General features: G+C 38.8%; 1 protein-coding gene across 3 annotated transcripts; it reads left to right on the top strand.

Moving 5' to 3' along the window:
* The first annotated feature begins 3,755 nt into the window (after nt 1-3,755).
* On the top strand, nt 3,756-20,466 carry csf3r (colony stimulating factor 3 receptor (granulocyte)). Of its 3 annotated transcripts, none has more exons than XM_034698749.1 (18): nt 3,871-4,002; nt 4,563-4,654; nt 8,107-8,217; nt 8,819-8,893; nt 9,094-9,390; nt 10,128-10,260; nt 10,408-10,574; nt 12,504-12,673; nt 12,812-12,962; nt 13,253-13,335; nt 13,552-13,759; nt 15,581-15,769; nt 15,977-16,078; nt 16,449-16,595; nt 16,678-16,818; nt 16,931-17,027; nt 17,108-17,186; nt 19,641-20,466. In XM_034698749.1, the coding sequence occupies exons 4-18, from the start codon at nt 8,830-8,832 to the stop codon at nt 20,124-20,126; spliced, it is 2,514 nt and encodes an 837-aa protein (XP_034554640.1). In that variant the 5' UTR covers nt 3,871-4,002; nt 4,563-4,654; nt 8,107-8,217; nt 8,819-8,829; the 3' UTR covers nt 20,127-20,466. The 3 variants fall into 3 exon arrangements, with proteins under 3 accessions (XP_034554642.1, XP_034554640.1, XP_034554641.1); XM_034698750.1 differs by having other exon boundaries at nt 4,595-4,654; XM_034698751.1 differs by lacking the exon at nt 4,563-4,654 and having other exon boundaries at nt 3,756-4,002.
* Nucleotides 20,467-21,734: the final 1,268 nt, after the last annotated feature.

A 21,734-nucleotide genomic window follows, 5' to 3' on the forward strand; every position in this document is an offset into this window, starting at 1 on the left:
TGTTGATGAAAAAGTCGTAAGGGTATTTGAGGCCGGGTAATATCCAGAGTTCTTTGAAAATTCATACAGATGTTTACGAATGTCAGATTCAAGGCAAGGCAACTTTATTTGTATAGTGCATTTCATACACGAGGGCAACTCAATGTGCTTTACATTAAAACATTATCAAACAATCAATCAATCAAACTTCATTTTTATAGTGCCAAATCACAACAAACGTTATCTCAAGACGCTTTTACAAACATAGGAGGTCTAGACCACTCTATGTCAAATTATGAATAGAGACCCAACTTCAAGACAGGGTAAGACTCAGTCTGACCCCACCTTAATCCATCATGAGCATTGCACATCACAGTATTTAGCTGGTTACAGAGGTGAGGAAAAACTTCCTTTTAACAGGCAGAAACCTCAGGCAGAATCAGACTCACATTAAAGCATTAGAAACATTCAGAAAAGAGCACAATTAAAATGCCAAATATAATAAAACAGAAATGAAAAGGATAATTGGAAACATATTAAAAGTAAATTTAAAATTTGCATTTAAAGTAAGTTAAAATAAGCTAAGATAGGAAGGCAGTGGCAAATAAAAAAGTCTTAATCTTTGATTTAAAGGAGGTGAGAGTTGGAGCGGACCTACAGCTTTAGGGAGTGTGTTCCAGTTATGTGGTGCATAATGACTAAACGCTGCTTCACCATGTTTCGTTCTGACTCTTGGGACTGAAAGCAGACCAGTGCCTGATGACCTCAGAGGTCCAGATGGTTCATAAAGTAGTAGCAGATCAGCAATGTATTTGGAGCCTAAACCATTCAGTGCTTTATAAACCATAAGCAGGATTTTAAAGTCTATTCTCTGACAGACAGGAAGCCAGTGATTCAAGAATAAGCTAGTAAGTGAACTGTACTTATGATCAAATACTCACTTAGACAATTGATTTGCTAATTCAGAAATGATTATAGTTGATGATTCACGCACATATTTGTACAAGACGTGCCTTTTTGCCACAATCTGGAATGCACAACACATGTACTACTGAGTTTAACTTTGTCCGGCTTGTTTGAGACATGATGCTCTTTAACTACTCATGCATTGCCTTACTCTTTAATCCTGTGCAGATTTTGATTTTAAAGGGTTTAGTGAACTTATTAGTGGCCTTGTGTTAGATTTAAATTTGAGCATATAATAAGGAGAAGCTATGACTGCAGCATTTGTGATTGCATCTACCTATTGTAACTCTGTGTACTGTAGTAAACAGACATGAGAGGACATTTCCAACAGTGACTAATTTGTGGTTAGCCACATCTCAAATGTGAATGAGGATCCAAATAGCAGACAGCATTCTATTAAGTACAGTACAAGAACCGTAATCAAGCCAAGCAAAGCTTCATCAGTTCAACTTAGCTTCAGGGCCCTCAGCTAATTTTACTGCTCACTGAAACGTAGCATGTAATACCCAGTGGATGGAGAACACTTTGTTCATTACTGCTGATTAGGAAAAAAGGATCAAGCTAAATATGTCAAGGAATGATAACCAGTTAATGTATTTTTAATTAGCGCCTGCTTTTCTTTTCTCCTGTTGATTCCTATTCAAAAAACGCAGCACTGCATGTGTTTAATTCCTCCTCCAGCGGCCTCTTGATTAGCCGTTAGCTTCCATCATGTTTTTGAGGGCGGCAGAGTGACCGAGCAGGGATACAGCTGTTAGATTAAAAGTTGAGTGGGTGAGCTAACTGGCTTGCCTTGTGCATGATTTGAAATGAGGCCTGAGCCAAAGAATCATTTTACAATTTAATAAGCTAATAAACGTGATATGGCAAGTAGTTTCAAGTGCCCTTGGGGGGTCAAGGCACAGTTTACAATCCCATTTAAAAGCTTGTTCTATTACCGTCCTGACAAAGGCTTGAATGGGCTCAGAGAGGGAGATGACTGCATTTTTTCTCAAGGCAGCCTCGGTGATACAGCAGATCTGCTACTTCAAAGGTCAGATTCAACACAGAGGGGTCAGTCTGATCCAGACTTATTGCATTTTTTCCCCTGAAGTCATATTGTTGGGTATTTGAAGGCCGGCGTATTAACATTTTTGTGTAAAAAATCATGAAATACTCTTATATGAATACAAGCAAGACACCTTACCTGTTCAGAGATATACTTTCAGATTCTGCTCTTGGCCATTGTTCACATTGTTAGCTAGCAGAATGCCTTCTTTATCTTTATCAAGTGTTAGGATCTGCATGTTTATACAGTTGCTTCCAATTGTGTTTTTTAGAGTGATTCATGGAAAAATAAAGAATGATTGGCTTTAGAGAGGTTGAGTGTGCCCCTTCACTTATGCCTTTAACCAAAATTTACTCCAGAAATTGACATTACTTTTCTTCAGATTAAAGTGATAGCTTGGATTTTTTTTCTGTTTGTGGTGAGGTTATATGAGGCATCCGTAAACAGTACCAAGCATACTTGTAGTACATGGTTTCCCCTCTGTGAAATAGTCAGATACAGATGTTAAAAAAGGCAGACCCTTTAAAGCTTGGAGTTCAACAAGTTACTTGATGCTAGTTACTTGAGCTAGTTAGCCATCTAGCTACAGGATGTTGATTTCACACATTTCTACATGCCTAGAGATGTGCTATCTTATCAATCAAACCAGCACTCCACAAGATGTTTTTCCTTCAAGTACTCCAGCATTTTCTATGAATGGATGATTTTGATATAATGACAGTGAGAAGCCCTGCATGGCTCTAAATCTCTAGCTAGACTCTTCTCCTCTGTTGTTCCTAACTGGTGGAATGAATTGCCTAACTCCTTACGATCCACAGAGTCCCTTTCTACTTTTAAGAGATGTCTGAATACTCAACTGTTCAGGGAACACTTTGGCACTTAACCTGACCCTTCTCCTCTTTCTCCTCAGGGGGTAGAATGAATCAGAAGTTCTAAAACCCAGCTCTTATTGAATATTTAGCACTGAATATTGAGTGCTGTTGAATGTTGAACGATATTGTTGACTTGAATTATTTGTTGTGATTACCTGTGGCTACATTATCCTTTGAAAAAAACAACAACAACAAAAATCCTTGCACTTCTTCTGGCACTAGATGGCAGAACCTGTGGCCAATCAACTTGAAGCACTTTGTCGCACTTACTAAGGTTTTTCCCTCCAGTCTAAATTCTTGCTTGTGTTGCACGTCACTTTGGACAAAAGCGTCTGCTAAATGAAATTGTAGAATTGTAGAATTGCAGAATTGTAGAAGGAAGCAGACAGTTGTTGAATGGGGGAGAATATTTAGCTGTATCACGTTGAGTGCAGCCTGTCCATACTCTAAGAGGGGGACAGCTAGTGACACGAACAGGAAATCTTTACGTAGACCAGACAGTCTTATTTCTATTTAACCTGAGTTGCCTATAGGCAGTCTATAAAGGCTGCATCCTTCATATGCAGTGCCCTTAGAGGGATCCTACCCCTGAAATGGGACCCTACTTATTTTGGCATGGATCTGCTCTTATCTCCTCTTTTGTCCTGTATAATGTTGATCATATTTTTCTGATTTCATCAATAAGAGCTTGACCTGAACAGCTTATGTTTTAAAGTGTGCTGCATGTGTGGGATACTTGGATTGTAAAAACAGTGGCAAAGTAAGGAGTCACTGAAATGTTCTCTTATATTCATTTTTTAAACTACTGAACAACTTTCTTTCTAGCAAAACTTTGGATTGTAACACCCCACTTTGCTTCCCATAAGAGGCCCCATCAGTCATGTGTTGATGTCTTCCTGAAAAAAAGTGAAGTTTCAGAGGTCCAGAACAAGGACGTTGCTACTGCTGCTGTTGCTGCTGCTGCTGCTTGGTTAACACACACACACACACACACACACACACACACACACACACACACACACACACACACACACATGTCCTCTCATCTGAGCTGCTTTGAGCCACACCGTTTCATCTGGTGCTATCAGGGCTGATGAGAGCCTCTCGTCTTTCTGGGTCTGCAGCAGCTTCTGTGTGGTGAGTGAAAAGCCTCTCTGATGGCTCTCCTTTATCTTCACATCAAGCGACTTGCTGGTCCTTTCATTTTGATACTTGTGCCAGATTGAAAAGGGAAACTTCACAAAACTTGTGTTTGGATGACACAGGTTCAGGCTTGGAGATTTGCATCGTGATCCAGCTCACGGACAGCTCTACTTAATTTCTTTTTATGCTGTTCTGTATTGTACGTGTGCCATTTGTCATCCTTTGTAGTTCCCTGTCAAATAAGGCCAATTTTTTTTTTTTAACTCAACATGAAATACTCCAGATGTAGAGGATTGTGGGTATCAGATCTTCAAATATTGGAGGATTTCAAGAGGTATTCTAAGATAAGATAATCCTTTTAAAGTAAACATACTAAGTGTGATAAATCTAAAGTTTTAAAGCTATCTTTATATGAAGACAAACATTTCAAAATGGTGACAGTGTCACTGTGGAAATAACGTTGGCATGTAAAGGCAAGGCAAACATGTTTATGTTCTGTTCATCTTTAAAAAAAAAAAGAGGATGTGAAACAGATTGCTTTTCTGCTTTTTAAGTTCTTGGATTTTTACAACTGCTGACTCAAAAGGTTACTGTGTTGGAGCAAGAAGTTACTCAGCTCAGAAGAAAAGCACTCTGGACACGACATGTAAGTTTCTTTAAGACTTTAAAAATACATGTTAAAACTACACTTCTTTGTGTGAGAAGTAGGACAAGAAAGGGGAAATAGTGACAGGTTTTTCATCGCATTCTGTGTCAAGGATATTGCCAAATCCTGAGAGTGGGTGTTTTGTAACCCCCCAATAGCAACAGGAAAGGAAACACACGGTGGCTGGAGCGAAATGTTCCTCTGCTCAGAAACATGACTCACTGAGGCACCAAACTTTATCCAGATAACAAATTTGCATCAATCCATTAAGAGCAAAATTGTCTGGAACCCTTAAAATAGCCAGTTTTATATTCAACTGTCTTTGCTTAAGCATATCAAATTGTTTGTTGTCAAAATACACTCCAGATTCTCTCTCTCTCTCTCTCTCTCTCTCTCTCTCTCTCTCTCTCTCTCTCTCTCTCTCTCTCTCTCTCTCTCTCTCTCTCTCCGTCTCTCTGTCCGTCTCTCTCGGCTGCCTTTTGTCCGGGCCCCAGGCAATTACATTTTAGTAGTAAGCAGCAATTCTAAAAAGGAAAGCGAAAGAAAATGAAGGCCTTTATGCATGCAGCTGATAAGAAACAGGGAGAAATTCTATTTCCCCCACATCGCTTTAATGCAGACTTCACCAAACAGTTGGATATTGAGGTCCGAGGGCTGAAGCTAAAGTTACAAATTCTCAAAGCAACACCTCCTCGTCTTATGAGATTGTTTGCAATTTTAAAGGTCCAGATGTCTCATTGAGTTGCTCTAGCTGCTTCCCAGTTCCACCAGAAGTTGGATGGATGTAAGTCTGAAAAAGAAACTGAAATCTGAATTAGGGGGGTTTGATTTTAAGGAATAAGTTTGGGCCTTTTCACAATGTCTCAAACAACAGACTCCAGATTTTCTCTTTTAACAAGCACCAGCCATGGAGACCAACACCAAGAGTTACAAGACCAAAGGATGTTTCACAGTGATGTGGACTCATTACCGGCTCAACTTGTGTATGTGCATATGTGATTGAGTGTTCACATTCGTGTGTGTCTGTGTGACTTCATCTCCGATGGAGAAATCAATGCAGTTTATCTTCCAATCCATCAGATAACGCATGAGAGCTTTCCAACCTGACGGGTTCTTTGTTACTACTATATATTCGATTATAAAGGAGTGACGAAACACTCAGCCCATGAGGCGATACATGATACTGGGTTCACAAGAACGAGACACAACAAAATTATCTCTTACTTCAATGATAAGATGCATAGCTGGAAGAATAGCCTTTTATTCAAATGACAGTCACAAAATACAAAAAAATGCAGGTCCATTTTGAAATCTTGAAATTAGTCATCATCTTGACACGAATATCACTTCAGTTCTACTTTCTATGAGGAACTGATCCAGTAACAGACACAAACGATATTTAAGTGTCATCATTCACATGTTTGCCTGATAATGCTTATGAAGGACAGAGAAGTTAAACCAAGCTGTGCTCTCATCTCTTCTCACAGAACTATGAATCATGAGATTCATATATAATAGGGGCAATCACCATCTATCGCAGTTGGAAACATATTTCATGTGTTTCTGCACTATCGACATATGCATTTTTACAATATCCTCTCCAGGTCTGGAATACAGTTACTGATATTTAATGTGTTTGAACATGACTGTGGTCTGTTATAATGAACTCTTCCGTCCATGTCTCTCTGTCTTAGATAATAGAGATGGGATTTATGGCTCTTTGAAGGGAACTGGATCTTGAGGAGCCGTTCCTTTAAAAAGAGCAGTTCAAAAGACTGGCTCTTTGGCTCATTGTTAGATTTCTTTCTTTTTTAGAAGTCAACCAGGGGTAATTCGTTTTTATCAAGGAAACAATCACTTGTAGCAGTTATGAGATAAGATTTGGATCAGAATAATTCAAACTTACACATCCTACCAATATATATACTCTATTGGTGGGAATTATTACAAAATATTGATTATAATTTCATGTGGCCTTGTAAACATTCCATAAGATGGTGCCATATCCCCATGCTTCGACAGTGAGATCACTATATGGAATTTTCCCTCACCTAAAAAACTTTGTGGCACTGTAAAAACTACTCAGGCTACAGATAACTTCCATGCAAAACAACTTTACTGTAAAATTTTCCACACAAGAACATTTTAACAACACAGAAAAAATATAAAAAGAATAAATATATGTATATAAGACCAACTCGTTCGCGAACGCTACATCTCTATTAGATAATATTTGTGGTCAAATGTCAAATTTTACTTTGTTTTTATCTTTGAATTATTTAAATCAGAATCAGAATCAGAATCAGAATCAGCTTTATTCGCCAAGTATGCTTGAACACACAAGGAATTTGACTTTAGTAAACTGTGCTCTCTTTGTACAAGGCATAAGAATAAGAATAAGAATAAGAACTACAATAAAAAATAAAATAAAAATATAATAACAATAACCTTAGCTATAAATACAAAGAAGCAACAAATAGGCTTGACTAATATGTACAGGCTAAAATAATATGATAAAGTGCAGTGGTGAGTTGCAGAGGTAGTTTTACATTATAAAATAGTAGTTAAATAATACAAAAAATAGAATTATGGAATTCTGCTTGGAGAATTGTTGCATTGTATATCTACATGTATATTTACAGAGAGTGTTTATCTGACAGGTATGACACTGTTATGGTTTAGTGTTCATCAGAGTGACAGCCTGGGGGAAGAAACTGTTCTTATGGCGGGTTGTTTTGGCGCACAGTGATCTGTAGCGCCTGCCGGAGGGGAGGAGTTTGAAGAATTTGTGTCCAGGGTGTGAGGGGTCAGCGGTGATGCTACCTGCCCGTTTCCTGGCCCGGGACCGGTACAAGTCCTGGATGGGGGGCAGGTCGACACCGATGATTCAATGTATTAAATGTATTCTTCTACAATACTTGTGCATGTTGCAGCTGTTTGATAAAATGCTAACATGCTGTAACCAAGATTTGAGGGTGCTATGTATTTTTTAAATTAATAGTTAAGTGTATCGAATTACACTAATGGTGCTGGAGACATGAAGAATGCTACAGATGGACGGACAAAGCGAACATGTATATGGACATAAGTGTAGAGGTAAAACAAGAACAGTACATTGAATCATGATGTCTGGTGTTTCTTTGTAAAACTATGAGGTGTATGAAATAGACCACAGTCAGGGGTCTCTGTACAGCTGCCCCATATGAACGATCCTGTTGCAGGTTGAACGTGCATTTGGAAATCAGCCCATTGCATCAACCCCTCTGACTCCCCCTGACCCAGTGGTTACAGGCATTAACTCCCCAGTAATCAGACTTTTATCCTGATGGTCGTGTTTGCTTTCATAGGTCATTTAAAGGTCACTTGGCATGTACTTAAAATTTCTCTCCAGTTTCCTTATGATAAGCCGTTTGTATATCTGAATAATAACCAGTGTGTCTTTGCTCATACAGCGCTACACACAGCTCCTGAAATGCTGTGAAGGCATGTCTGTTCCATGTTGGAGTTTCATTGTGAGCTGGAAAAGGATCCAGTGAAGATTAACCTCTCATGATTGTGTAATGGTGAGTATCTGTCAAAACAAGTCCTTAGAAACTCACTTGATAACTTGTTAATGATGGATATGAGCTCATTGTTTGTCCTGAAATGATATCCTGTTTATAGATCAGTGTAAGAGGAGACATACAGTGTCCACTGTCAGCATGTGTATTTATTCCGTCTACACAACAATTTCAATTTTGTAACAGCGTGCAGAGCTTTAAATGTCACATCCTTTGTGTAATAATGCTGCGTAAATGTGGACTCAAGCTGTCACCGGTGTTGAATTTTTATATTCATGAGCGTGTCTGTGTTTGGGTTTGTTCTGAGAATGCTCTGCAAACACTTTACACAGACTGCAGATTGCTCTGTGCTGTATTGTGAAGCATTGGGTGCACTCTCTATCTGTCTTATATTGAAACATTATGCATTATGGAGATCACCTCGTTGCTCACATCAGAACCTCGAAATGCTGTGTTGATGATGTCTTTCGAAGCTGCAGCCGTTATTCACCTCACACAATGCAGCATGCTGCTCTGAACGGATGGCAATTCAACTATATAGTTTCGATAGGGCATTCAAGTTTTTCATTTGAATGTAATGCTTTTCATTTTGGCTGCCTAACAGGTTTTATCATCATGATATCCACATGGGTGTCAGTGATTGTCATGCTGGTGGCTTTTGTGGATGGAGTGAGAAATGGTGAGTGCTTCTCTCAGACTGAAATACAGAATCTAAATGGAAATACCTAACTGGCTCTGACAAAGACAATTGTTATGACACCTTTCATTCCTTTTCCTCTGAGATCCTGTCTTTAATAAATAAAAAGCTTGGCTATTCAATTCAAGATCCTTTCAAACATGCTGAGTTAATATTAAATTTCCTGTTTTTTCCTCTGTTAGAGGATGGCATACAGCCGTGTGCACAGATCCAGACGTCCAGCTCCTTGGTGCCTATGGGGTCACCTGTCTCAGCCACTTGTATCATCAGAAAAGACTGCCCTCTGGTTATCGGACGAGCTGTTCAAATAGAGTGGCGTCTCGGTGATCGTATTCTTCCCAGCAGCCCTGGGGCTAATGAGAGCAGCAGGGTGTCCCAGGTTGTTATACCGAGCTTCAGTCACACCAGGGCATTCCTCACCTGCTGCGTCCAGGCCTCTACTGTTCAAGTGGTGGCAGGAGTGGAGATCAGAGCTGGATGTGAGAAGGATTTCAACTTCTTGTGCATGTTTGTTCATTTAGTCAAATAATTTCACTCAATCAAGGATCAACATTGAAAATCAAAAGAGGAAAAAAATCTGTAAATTTGGTCAATGACTTCTTTTTCAGCCTTTATTTGGTGCAACTTAATATACCATGCTAGACTTTTGAATAATTTAAACAGTACTAGTAAAGAAGATCTTGTAGTTTTCTATGTTAATGGATTTAGACGTACATAGATACATGTTAAGCCAAAGCTTCAAAAGATTATAATAATAATACCAAGAAAAAGAACGCTGCACTTCCTAGCTTGAGTTATGGGTTTATTGCCCATGTAAACAGTAAGGAAACTACTTTTCAAAAGCTGCAGATGCTAAAAGAAGAATAAAGTGTTGAGGACATTAAGTTAGGGCTTTTATTTCACTGTATTGTAAATGGTAAAGAGACTGTTTATATAGCAATTTCTCTTGTCTTCTTACCACTCAAAGAACTTTTACATTACATGTCACTTTCACCCATTCACAACACATTCATATACTGATGGCACTTAGTAGTGTTACATCAGTTCTGGATGCTCTATCAATGCATCAATCCTGAGTGCAGTCGCTAGTCCCACAGAACTTGATCCCATTGGATCAAAACCAAACACTTGCGGGGAAAACGTGGGGAAAATGTACATAAAGACTACTGTCCTGGAGAAATCTATGACAAAAACTAACTCTGTCATATATTTGTAGATCCACCAGCAGCACCACAGAATGTCAGCTGTCAGACAAACCTCACCACCCCCATCACCCTAACCTGTAGATGGGACCCAGGGGAGCAGGAGACCCACCTTCTCACTAAATACACCCTCCACACAGAGATATGGTAATAGTCTTTACATATCATCTACCAGGAATACTCTGAAACAGTTACCAGAAAGCAAACATCATGCTGGTGTCAGGAATGTATTTTACAAAATCTGTCTACGAGGTTGCTCAATGTGTTTTTCACATAACCATTTCCTCTTTTCAGGGATACAAACGAGAACCACTCTTACGATTTACTACCAGGAGTCCACGACTTTATCATCCCTCGTTCTGGCTTTGTCCTGTACTCAGACATGGAAGTTTATGTGAAGGCCGTCAATGAACTTGGAGAGGCAACCTCAGTGCCTATCATTTTAGAACCTGTCAGTGAAGGTGAGATATATAGGAAACATGCATCAGCTGATTGTTTTTATTGCAGGCATAAAAAATATCATATACCCATCATATATTGAATAGTCCTTTAACTACACAAATAAAACATCAGGGTCATTTTTGGTCTTAAACACTTCACAGCCAACTGTAAAAAGTTGTTTTAGCCTTTGTTGCTCCATAATGAGCTGTACAGAATATAAACTCCTCAAAATAAGTTTGGAAACGTTATTTCGGTCAATTATTTCTCCCCTTTTATAACACCAATTTGTGTTGTATTATTCATCGTTGGGAAGCCTGATTAGTCATTTGTACACCGAGGTATAACTTGTAAGGATCATGCTTCTGTGGGTAGCGCCTCAAAAAAATGTGCCCAAATTCCCTGCAATATTCTCTTGTTGCTATTCACTCTTGTTTTGAGTTGCTTGGTGGATTGGATGATTGGACTCTCCCACAGTAATAAGGACCATTTTTATACTATTAATTTTACACTGTCAGGGACCTCAGAAGTGTCACCAGCCTGGTCACATTTTGCTGTGGGACGGCATCCCATTCCTCAACCAGGAGTTCTTGAAGGTCAACCAGCGTGGTTATGTTGCTCACTCTAGCACATACAGCACGCCCAAGCTTATCCCACAAGTGTTAAATTCGGTTGAGGTCTGGACTCACGGCCGGCCACTCTGTAGAAGAGTACAATCATCCAAACCACCAAGCAACTCAAAACAAGAGTGAATACCAACTGGAGAATATTGCAGGGGATTTGGCACATTTTTCCCACCGTTTAGCTGTGTTGCTCATTCCACAAATGCACAATCCTCCAAAGTTGTGCCTTGTTATAAAGGTGACTAATCAGGCTTTCCAACAATATGTAATACAATACCAATTGGTATCATGAAAGGGGAGAAATACTTGACCAAAATAAAGTTCCAAACTTCTTTTGAGGAGTTCATTTAATAACCTCCTGTGATGTCACTTGAGTCAGTTTCAACTCAGTCTTCAGACTACGAAATTGAAAAGAAAAAACATCCAGAGTTGTGGCTTTAGAAGCTGCTTCTGTCATAAAGGAGCCAACGCCATTTGCATTCTGGGTGATGTAGAAAAAAACAAAGGATTACAAAACACAAAATCTGACATTGTTATTGGAATTCACTCTAATTTGATAGAGTACTCCTTTAATCCTGCTCTTTATTAGATACTTGACAAAATAAAAAACGTTATATCTGTATTAAAAATATTTTCAGATTGCTATCAACCATCCAGGATGAAATTATTGTATAAACTGCATGACAAAGTAGTCAATAATTTATTTTGAATGTATTCTAATATTTTTCCCTAAATAAATCTATACTTTACTTAAAGGAGCATAAACCTGCATGGAAATTATCTTTTGTGCAGAGTTGATTAACTTGCTTTAACTTAGCTAGCTGTTGGATAGCACTTTATTATTCCTCTACAGCATATCCATATTATCACAAAAATGTTGGATACAAAAATTCAGAGGTTCTGCAAACATACAAAATAGATGAATAGCCTTTTCACCAAGAACAGCTGACTTCATTGAACATATACTGATGGGGCTTCAACACAACAGAGGCTGTACCCCTCAATTCTGTGCAACAGAGGGCACTGAACTTACACGCAAAATACCATTTTCAGTGTGATGCTCATAAGAATGTATAATAAACGGTATTAACACAATCAAATCACTGGTAAATAATGACAACTGATGGCAAGTAGAATCATCACAACTGCTGCATTCTCAAAGGTTAAAAACGTGTGCATAAGACAAATATGATCACCTTATGGGACTCCATGGGTTCAGTCACAATGTGATCTTTTGCACCAAAGATTATAAAACACAAAAGAACTTCACAGAAAATAATAATTGACTTCCATTTACATTCATCGCATTTTTTTTCTTTGATATTTCAGCTAAATTTGACCCACCAAACATTCTGAATATTGAAGTGCCGCCAAAAAAATTGGGCTGCTTAAAGCTGAGATGGAGTTTATCTAAGAACGAGGCCTGGATTATGGACTGCTGCCTGAACCTTGAAGTCAGACTTAGGACTGCTGACAGCATCCAATGGAGCCAACGACCAGTGAGTAAAATTTATCCTAATGACAGTTAAAAATGGTTGATTTGAGTTTCATTCAGCAGCTACAATCTGATTGAAGTTACATTTTGAGTTCCATGAGTCATTTATGTTGCTTTTTGTATAATATGGGCCACATCCTAGATCCCAATGAACAAGGTCAGAACAACTAGACCTTCGGATCTGTGTCGCCTCCTCCATGGGACTTGGTATGTTGCACAGATTCGAGTTAGATACAAGCAAAGCCCCTGGAGTGAATGGAGCAGCAGCCAGTCTGGAGTCACGTTGGAGAGCGGTGAGACCAAGATCAATTCAGAGACACACAATCAGTCACTCTTATGTCTCCAATCTATTGCCTTTTCTTCCATTTCTGCTCTTTTCAATATATGCTAATGTCATGTTCTACATCTCCCGTTGCTGTGCTCTAAAGCATCAGCTCAATTGATGTATTGAGCTCTGCCATCCACCCTGGCAGTGAATCCATAGACATGTATTGTAAAGAAAAGTTTTATTTTTTAGAGAGTAAGAAGAATGGTTCAGACTTTAGACAAGGTGCTAAGATGACAGCCATCTTTTTGTTTTCAGCTCCCACCGGACGCCTGGATTCATGGATGAAGGTATCGAGGGATGAAATGAACGACAAACTCAGCATACAACTGTTTTGGAAGGTACACACATAACACATATTGTTTGACACCTGTCAAATACTTATTCCTATTCTGCCTTGTACAAAGAGAGCACAGTTTTCCAAAGTCAAATTCCTTGTATGTTCAAGCATACTTGGCGAATAAAGCTGATTCTGATTCTGATTCTGAAATACAGATGTATTTTGTGAGGTATGTGTGAGGTCTGTTTTTAAAATAGCTTCTCACTTCTTTTTCCAGCCATCAAAACAATTCCGTGCCAACAGCCAGAATGTGTCGTACACCGTCATTGCACAAAAACTGCAGAGTGAAAGAGTAAAGTTGTGCTCAACAACAGGAAATTACTGTACTTTCCATATTTCCAGTAGAGCAAAGAAAGTGTATCTAAGTGCTGTTAATAGAGCTGGGAAATCTCCACCTACTGAAGTGCGGATATATCCACCTAAAGGTAAATTTGATCAAATTCAACCTGATTTAATGATGTCCTAGTTTGCATATTTGATTCTAAATTCTGCTGGTCGTGGCCTGGATGTAAGTATGGATAATGTTCTGACTTTGGTTTGTAGTACTTTTTGTAGATTGGGTAATAATGGCCAATCACATATTAGACTGCTTTGGTGTTTATAGCAAAACAGTCTGTATGGAGAGCAAAAGCAAGCATAACACAATCTGCCTTGATGACATCCCAGCTGATATCAGCAGCAAACTGATAATGATTTACAGTTGTGCTCATGAGTTTACATGACCTGGCAGAATTTGTGGGGGTTTTTTGGCCATTTTTCAGAGAATATGAATGATAAGAGAAGAACTTTTTTTTCACTCATGGTTAGTGGTTGGGTGAAGCCATTTATTGTCAAACAACTGTTTGCTCTTTTCATATCATGAAAACAGAAACTACCAAATAAATCATAAATTCTGCCAGGGTATGTAAACGTATGAGCACAACTGTATATATATCTTTAAACCTCTGTATTCAAGTACTGAGAGCTCCATTTAGAACAATAATTTCAACTTGATGCTTAGTCACACAAGCCAATCAAATGAACAGTGATGCCTTATAGCCTACAATAGCAAGCAAGACCATCAGTGACAGGGTTAACAATTTCTCTGCCGTAATTCTTAATACCTCCAACTGCTGTAAGAGGGTGAGTATTAAGTTTGATTTACAATTATGCTGAAAGGACGGCCTTTATTTGAACTTTTACGCAGCAAATATTCACAGTGAGTCATGCATTTGACGAAAAAAAGCAGGGGGAGATTTTTGTCAGAAAATATGACTTACACATATTCAGGATTATATAAGTAAAGATTTAAGGGGAATAGCTTTGTCCACAGAGGGACACAACATAAACAAAAAGTACATCACTAGAGCTTTGAGACTCAGTGATTGTATTGTAGGGAATTAGGAGAAAATCAGCTTCTTTTTCTTTAGTTTCATACTGCCATAGTTAGCCAGTGTGAGGCCTCTGTGTAAATAACAATCTACAGTGAAACTGAGAAATCTCAGAAGTTATTTTGCCCCTCAAGTTACTAATTGGTCTGTAGTTACTGATGTAGTGCTTGGAAAAGGAGGTCCCGGCAGGAAGTCATTTTTCACTTACCATGGTTTTACAGCAGAATGCTTGGTAAGTTGTCCATTGTTCTCAGAGGCATTTATCGTGGTTAGACAATAGAGGATGGGTCCAAACCATAGACTGTATAAAATATGGACGTAGTATACGTGACATCACCCATCTGTTCCTGAGAGCTGTTTTGAAGCCAATCGACGGCGGCAGCCATATTGGAAATGCGGAACTCAACCAGTCAAAGTGTGACGTAAAGAGGCGGAGTTTGAGCCTCCTAGACAACAGCTATGTGTTCCCGCCTGTCAGTCAAGTCAGTCATGTCCTTATTTGGGCAAAAACTTGTAATCTTTATATCTTCTGAACTGTCGCGTTAGAAAAAATTACCCACCAAGCCAAGCTGTTTTTTGAAACATGTTTACTAATGCTGCAAAGATTGTCTTTTTTGAATTGCTGTCTATGTGGTTTCTGGTGTTTCTGCAGCCAGCCTCAAGAGGATTCTCAAATTGCAGTTTATAACACTTCCGCATAGGCTTCATATTTTGAGACCGGAGGTTACAGCTTGGTCCAGATGTTGAGGATACTATAATACTGTCATGTTGTAATTTTTATTATGTATTTTAAGAAGAGTCTCAGAGATTACGCTGTTTATAAAATGGCTCACATGATTTTTCGAACATTATGTATATGTGTCTTTGTGTCTGCAGCTGTTACAGGGATATCAGACGTCTCAGTTGTTCCTCAAGATGACACATCCCTCCTGGTCAAGTGGAGTAGCCAGGTTTCTTCCAGCCGCACTGGTTTTGTGGTGGAATGGAAACCTTTATTAAACCCAGACCTCTCACTCACCCAGTTTGAAAAAGCTGACAAAAACCAAACAAGTCTTGTTATAACAGGTAGGTGTTTATATTGCATGTTTTATGATCCATTCCCTGTTTTACTCACCTTTATTTAGTTTTCCTGATCTGTTTTTCATCCTGTTCCACACAAAAAATAACACTTTTGTGCGAACTCTTCTTTTTTCTGTGCAATATTTTGTCTGTATACACAATTTCCAGCTTACAGGTACTGATTCGCTCTAACCTCTTCACTCTCATCAATAGGCAGCTTTGAGCCCTACAAGCCCTATGGGATCTCTGTGTATCCCAGATTTAAGGATGGGATAGGCCTTCCTCAGACTGTTAATGCCTACTCGAGACAAAAGGGTAAGTCACCAAAGACACAGAGAGGATCACACAAAGAGAAGGCGGAGGTGTGAGATTTGGGTTTCTTTAACTTTGAAGAAGTAAGAGAGAGTTTTCCACATGGGTAAAAAAAAGTATGTGTTGAGCAATCACTCAGGGACAGGTGATACATGATGGAAGAATGCCCTCTTGTGGATAGAGATGACTGATTGTTTTTTGCTGGACTGAAGATCTCAAATCAGTCATGTCAATTTTATTTATGTTTCTAAAGTTATATGTTTTTGTTCTACAGTTTGTACAGCATGGAAAACCCTCTGTCTGAAGATTATTTTTGAGCATAACAGTACATTATTGTCGTAAAATTCTCTCATGGTGATATTTCTCTTTAAAGCTCCATCCATGGTTCCAAAAATAACAATTAAAAAGACCTGGCAGTCAAATATTGAGCTTATCTGGGATGAAATACCATTAGACCAAATGAATGGAATTATCAAGAACTACAAAGTCTTCTACTGGAATGAGAAGGGAGTCATTAATGGTAGGTGAAGGACCCTATTTTTACTGTTCTAACATGTTGTTATATGCTTTTGATGCGATCTGATGCCTGACTTTCCTTTCAGTTGCTGATGCTAACCCAAAGGAGAGAAAGGTGGTCCTGACAAACCTTGACGATGTAACTTTGTATGACGCTTTTATGATGGTTAGCACATTCGGGGGAAGCCGGAATGGGTCAACAATTAATTTTGAAACTGAGCCCTTTGGTTAGTATGATCCTCTGGCAGTGGATTTTCAAGGAACATGACAGAGAGATCAAAATAACTTGTTTTCCCACAGCTGATGTTTCAGTCATCTTATTTGTTTTTCTCCTTACAGATGTGGTTTCTGTTCTGGTGATTGCAATCGCATCCCTTGTTGGACTGTGCTTCTTTATTATCTTCATAGTTATGGGTTGTTCCTCTAAGCACAAAAGGTGAGATCATCTTCAAACTGTCAAAAGCTCTGAGGCTATTTATTATGTTGCTTACCCTCAAACACTTCTTCCTTGTGCAGGCTGAAGGGGCATTTCTGGCCTGTTGTTCCAGATCCAGCTAACAGCAGTATCAAGCGATGGACATCAGAATCAACGCAGGTGCGTAAATGATTACCTGTTTAAAATAAAATGATTTATGCAGTAACCCAGCTTACAGTGAAGCGAAGCTAAACCTCCAGGAATGTAAAATGAAATCCAACTTAAATGCCAAAACTGCAGTACTACAAACAGCCACTTGAGGCTGGATCCAAAAGCAAGTCAATCCCAATAAGTGCCTTTGATTAAATGCCAACTGTACGATACACTTAAGCAACCTTGTACAAAGAACATTTTTGGTATCTATATTTTATTACCCCATTCAAGACAACTGTAGGGAGCGGCGTGGCCAAACTTTTAGGGGTGGACACTGGGGCTCTGATACATTTAAAAGCAAGGAACGCAACAAGCAGCCTGTTGCTATTCATTCCATAGGTTTATTTTAATGCAGTCTCACCTCTGGTAAAGCCAATAGCCAATAACAGTAGAGGATTTTTGGGCAGTCAGATTTCAAGGGGGGCCCTTCCCACCATGATGGACATGCCCTGGACTGTAGGCCAGACACTGAACTGGAATTAACATTTTAAACCAAGTGGTGCTGTCATGGTTGTCTTATTTACATCTTGTTTACAGTTATCACTTTTATTATTTCAATCATAGAATTCAATAATCTCACTTTTGCATCTTTCAGCTAATTGTTTTGGTTAAACACCTTGCATCTACAAGATTTGCCTCTTCTCTGGGCTCTCCTAAAACTAATATTTCACTCACAGAAAGGCTTTGATAATTCATAAAACACTCCATATGCTACTGTTCAAAAGTTTGGGGTCACCCAGACAATTTTGAAAAAACTCACACTTTATTTATTAAATGAGTTACAAAATGAAAAGAAAATATAGTCAAGACATTGAGAATGTTAGAAATAATGATTTTTAGTTGAAATAATAATTTTGTCCTTCAAACTTTGCTTTCATCAAAGAATGCTCCCTTTGCAGCAATTACAGCATTGCAGACCTTTGGCATTCTAGCTGTTAATTTGTTGAGGGAATCTGAAGACATTTCACCCCACGCTTTCTGAAGCACCTCCCACAAGTTGGATTGGCTTGATGGGCACTTCTTGCGTACCATACGGTCAAGCTGCTCCCACAACAGCTCAATGGGGTTGAGATCTGGTGACTGCGCTGTCCACTCCATTAAAGACAGAATACCAGCTGCCTGCTTCTTCCCTAAATAGTTCTTGCATAATCTGGAAGTGTGCTTTGGGTCGTTGTCCTGTTGTAGGAGGAAATTGGCTCCAATCAAGCGCTGTCCACAGGGTATGGCATGGCATTGCAAAATTGAGTGATAGCCTTCATTATTCAAAATCCCTTTTATCTTGTACAAATCTTCCACTTTACTTGCACCAAAGCAGCCCCAGACCATCACATGACCTCCACCATGCTTAACAGATTGCGTCAGGCACTCTTCAAGCATCTTTTCACTTCTTGTGCATCTCACTAATCTTCTTCTGTGTGATCCAAACACCTGAAACTTCAATTTGTTTGTCCATAACACTTTTTTCCAATCTTCCTCTGTCCAATGTCTGTGTTCTTTTGCCCATATTAATCTTTTCCTTTTATTGGCCAGTCTCAGATATGGCCTTTTCTTTGCCACTCTGCCTAGAAGGCCAGCATCCCGGAGTCGCCTCTTCACTGTAGACGTTGACACTGGCGTTTTGCGGGTACTATTTAATGAAGCTGCCAGTTCAGGACCTGTGAGGCGTCTATTTCTCAAACTAGAGACTCTACTGTACTTGTCTTCTTGTTCAGTTGTGCACCGGGGCCTCCCACTTCTCTTTCTACTCTGGTTAGAGCCTGTTTGTGCTGTTCTCTGAAGGGAGTAGTACACATCGTTGTAGGAAATGTTCAGTTTCTTGGAAATTTCTCGCATGGAATAGCCTTCATTTCTAAGAACAAGAATAGACTGTCGAGTTTCATGTGAAAGTTCTCTTTTTCTGGTCATTCTGAGAGTATAATCGAACCCACAAATGTGATGCTCCAGATACTCAACTAGCTCAAAGAAAGGCCAGTTTTACAGCTTCTTTAACCAGCAAAACCGTTTTCAGCTGTGCTAACGTAACTGCACAAGGGTTTTCAAGATGTTTCTAATCATCCATTAGCTTTCTAAAGCGATTAGCAAACACAATGTACCATTAGAACACTGGAGTGATGGTTGCTGGAAATGAGCCTCTATACACCTATGTAGATATTCCATTAAAAAACAGACGTTTGCAGCTAGAATAGTCATTTACCGCATTAACAATGTATAGAGTGTATTTCTGATTAATTTAATGTTATCTTTATTGGAAAAAACTGTGCTTTTCTTTCAAAAATAAGGACATTTCTAAGTGACCCCAAACTTTTGAACGGTACATGCCACGAACCAAGTCAAATAAAAGTTATCAGCAAGCTTGTAATCACTTAGTTTGTTATTATTTTCAAGTTAAAGATGATGGTGTCATTTCCTTTTCTTGTACAGGATAGCTTTCTGGCCTCTGACAATGAAGAGCCCACTCCAGTATACCTGTCCCACCTCAGCTTCCTTGACATCCCAGCTAAACTAAGAAAAGAGAACCATGATGATGTGTGGTTGAACAGCCCAGAGGACACTAGTGACCTAGGAGAGTCCATTTGTGGTTCACCATTGATCCCTGGATACTCTGGTTCAAACAGCGACTCTGTGCCTTATGCTACAGTGATCTTCTCTGATCCATGCAGCAGCCCCACACCTTCAGGGCCTCCTGTTTATCTGCGTTCTGAGTCCACACAGCCCCTCCTGGAGACTGAAGAATCCTTCAGTCCAAAGTGCTATCAGAATATGGCAACTGATGAGAGGCCAACAGAGCAATGCTTTTTTGGTCCAAGCCATGACTGTGTAGCTACAGAAGGGAAAGACCTACACCTTCTGTGGGATGATTTTCCTTTCCTGCGAGCACTTGCAATAAATGATAGTGAAAATGACTGAAAGTAATTTCCTGCTTACATTAGTGGATGATTTGAGAGACTTGATGTAGATCTAGGTTTGTGTTTTGAACTGTAATAAGATGATTCAGTACAGCACACAGCCTTAAATTCATGCTGAATTTAATTATACAATAATTTTGATTTTCAGTGATTATGATATCTGTGCTCTGTTTTCAAACTTTTAGATATGTCATTTATAAACCATTTTACCAGGGATAATCTATATTGTTGAGGGTTGTATGTTTAAAGTACTTTGCATGTGTTTACTAAGGGAAGCAGAATTTTTGGCTGTAATAAATGAATAAATAAATAAATGTGGGATCTATATTAATAAAAAGGTATCTCTATGTGTAATGAAATTGATTTACCAGTAAGTCATTGCAGAGTTACAATTTGTTGTATAAATGTACCTGATTTGTATCAAATGTATCATACTTTCATTGATTCAAAAAAAATTGTTAAAAGATGTCAGTGTCATTTTTATTTCTTGTCCCATCTTTTTTTTAAATTTAGTCCAGGCTAGATAATGAGAAAAGAAAAAAATTGAAAACACAAAGGCATTTTTTTTTTCTGAAACTGCCTAATATACTAGCAGTATGTACTTTTTTGGCCATAATCCAGTATGTGAAAAAGAGCAAAATCTGCAGTGTGCCAAAACTACCCAGATGTTGTACTGATTCCGGAAAATTTCACAGTATGCATCGGACCAGTCTCCCATAATGCACAGCGCTAACGTTCGTGTTTTTCTTTCTTTCTTCTTTTTCATGGGGGGGCACTCAGTTTTAAGGTGATGTGAAAATTATTAAATTCCATTTAAACCACTTCTTAACTTTTTGAATCACAAGTGAGGCTAAAGAAGCAGTTTCCCTATCAGCCTGGCCATTGTTGACTTCCGCTTTCCAAAACTGGAAATCCAGCGACGCCTGGCCCAGAATCCTGCAAAACAGATCCAACAGAATAGTCATACAACATACTACCTTGAAACGCAGTCTGCAGTACGTACTACATACTACATCAGTAGGTAGTATGCAGTGGTGGACAAGGTACACATCTTCATTACTTAAGTCAAAGTATAGATACTCCAAGTCAAATATTATTCCAATACATGTGAAAGTTTCTCTGTCAAATTATTACTTGAGTTTGGGTACTGAAGAATTTGCTTTTAAAAATAATTAAGTATTTGAAGTACTTTTAAAAGTATCTCAAAACTTTGTATTTTCACAAAGCACGACTGCAGTCAAGAATACATAGGAGTATATTCTGTTACATTATGTTTATCTAGAAAACATTACTTGAAATCTCTAAAAACTATACCATGGAATAAAAACAGAAACTTAGTTACTCCAAGCACAGACAACTTAGTTTGAAATGTTCATCTGGAATGAAACAAATGTTACGTAGCTCAACACGCTTTCTCAGGTTGGACAGTGAATGTTTGTATGTTTGGGCAGAGTGGGAAACAAGAAGAATATTTCAAAGATACGTATCATTCTTCATTTCAACAACCTCTTAAAACAGGCTGAAGATATGGCCATGAGTTCTCAGGTGGAGAAGTATAGTCATCATTACCACCTCTTAATGAACTGCCTGATCTGAGTGAAATTTGCTC

The sequence above is a fragment of the Notolabrus celidotus genome, chromosome 12 (genome assembly GCF_009762535.1).
Source record: "Notolabrus celidotus isolate fNotCel1 chromosome 12, fNotCel1.pri, whole genome shotgun sequence".
NCBI lineage: Eukaryota > Metazoa > Chordata > Actinopteri > Labriformes > Labridae > Notolabrus > Notolabrus celidotus.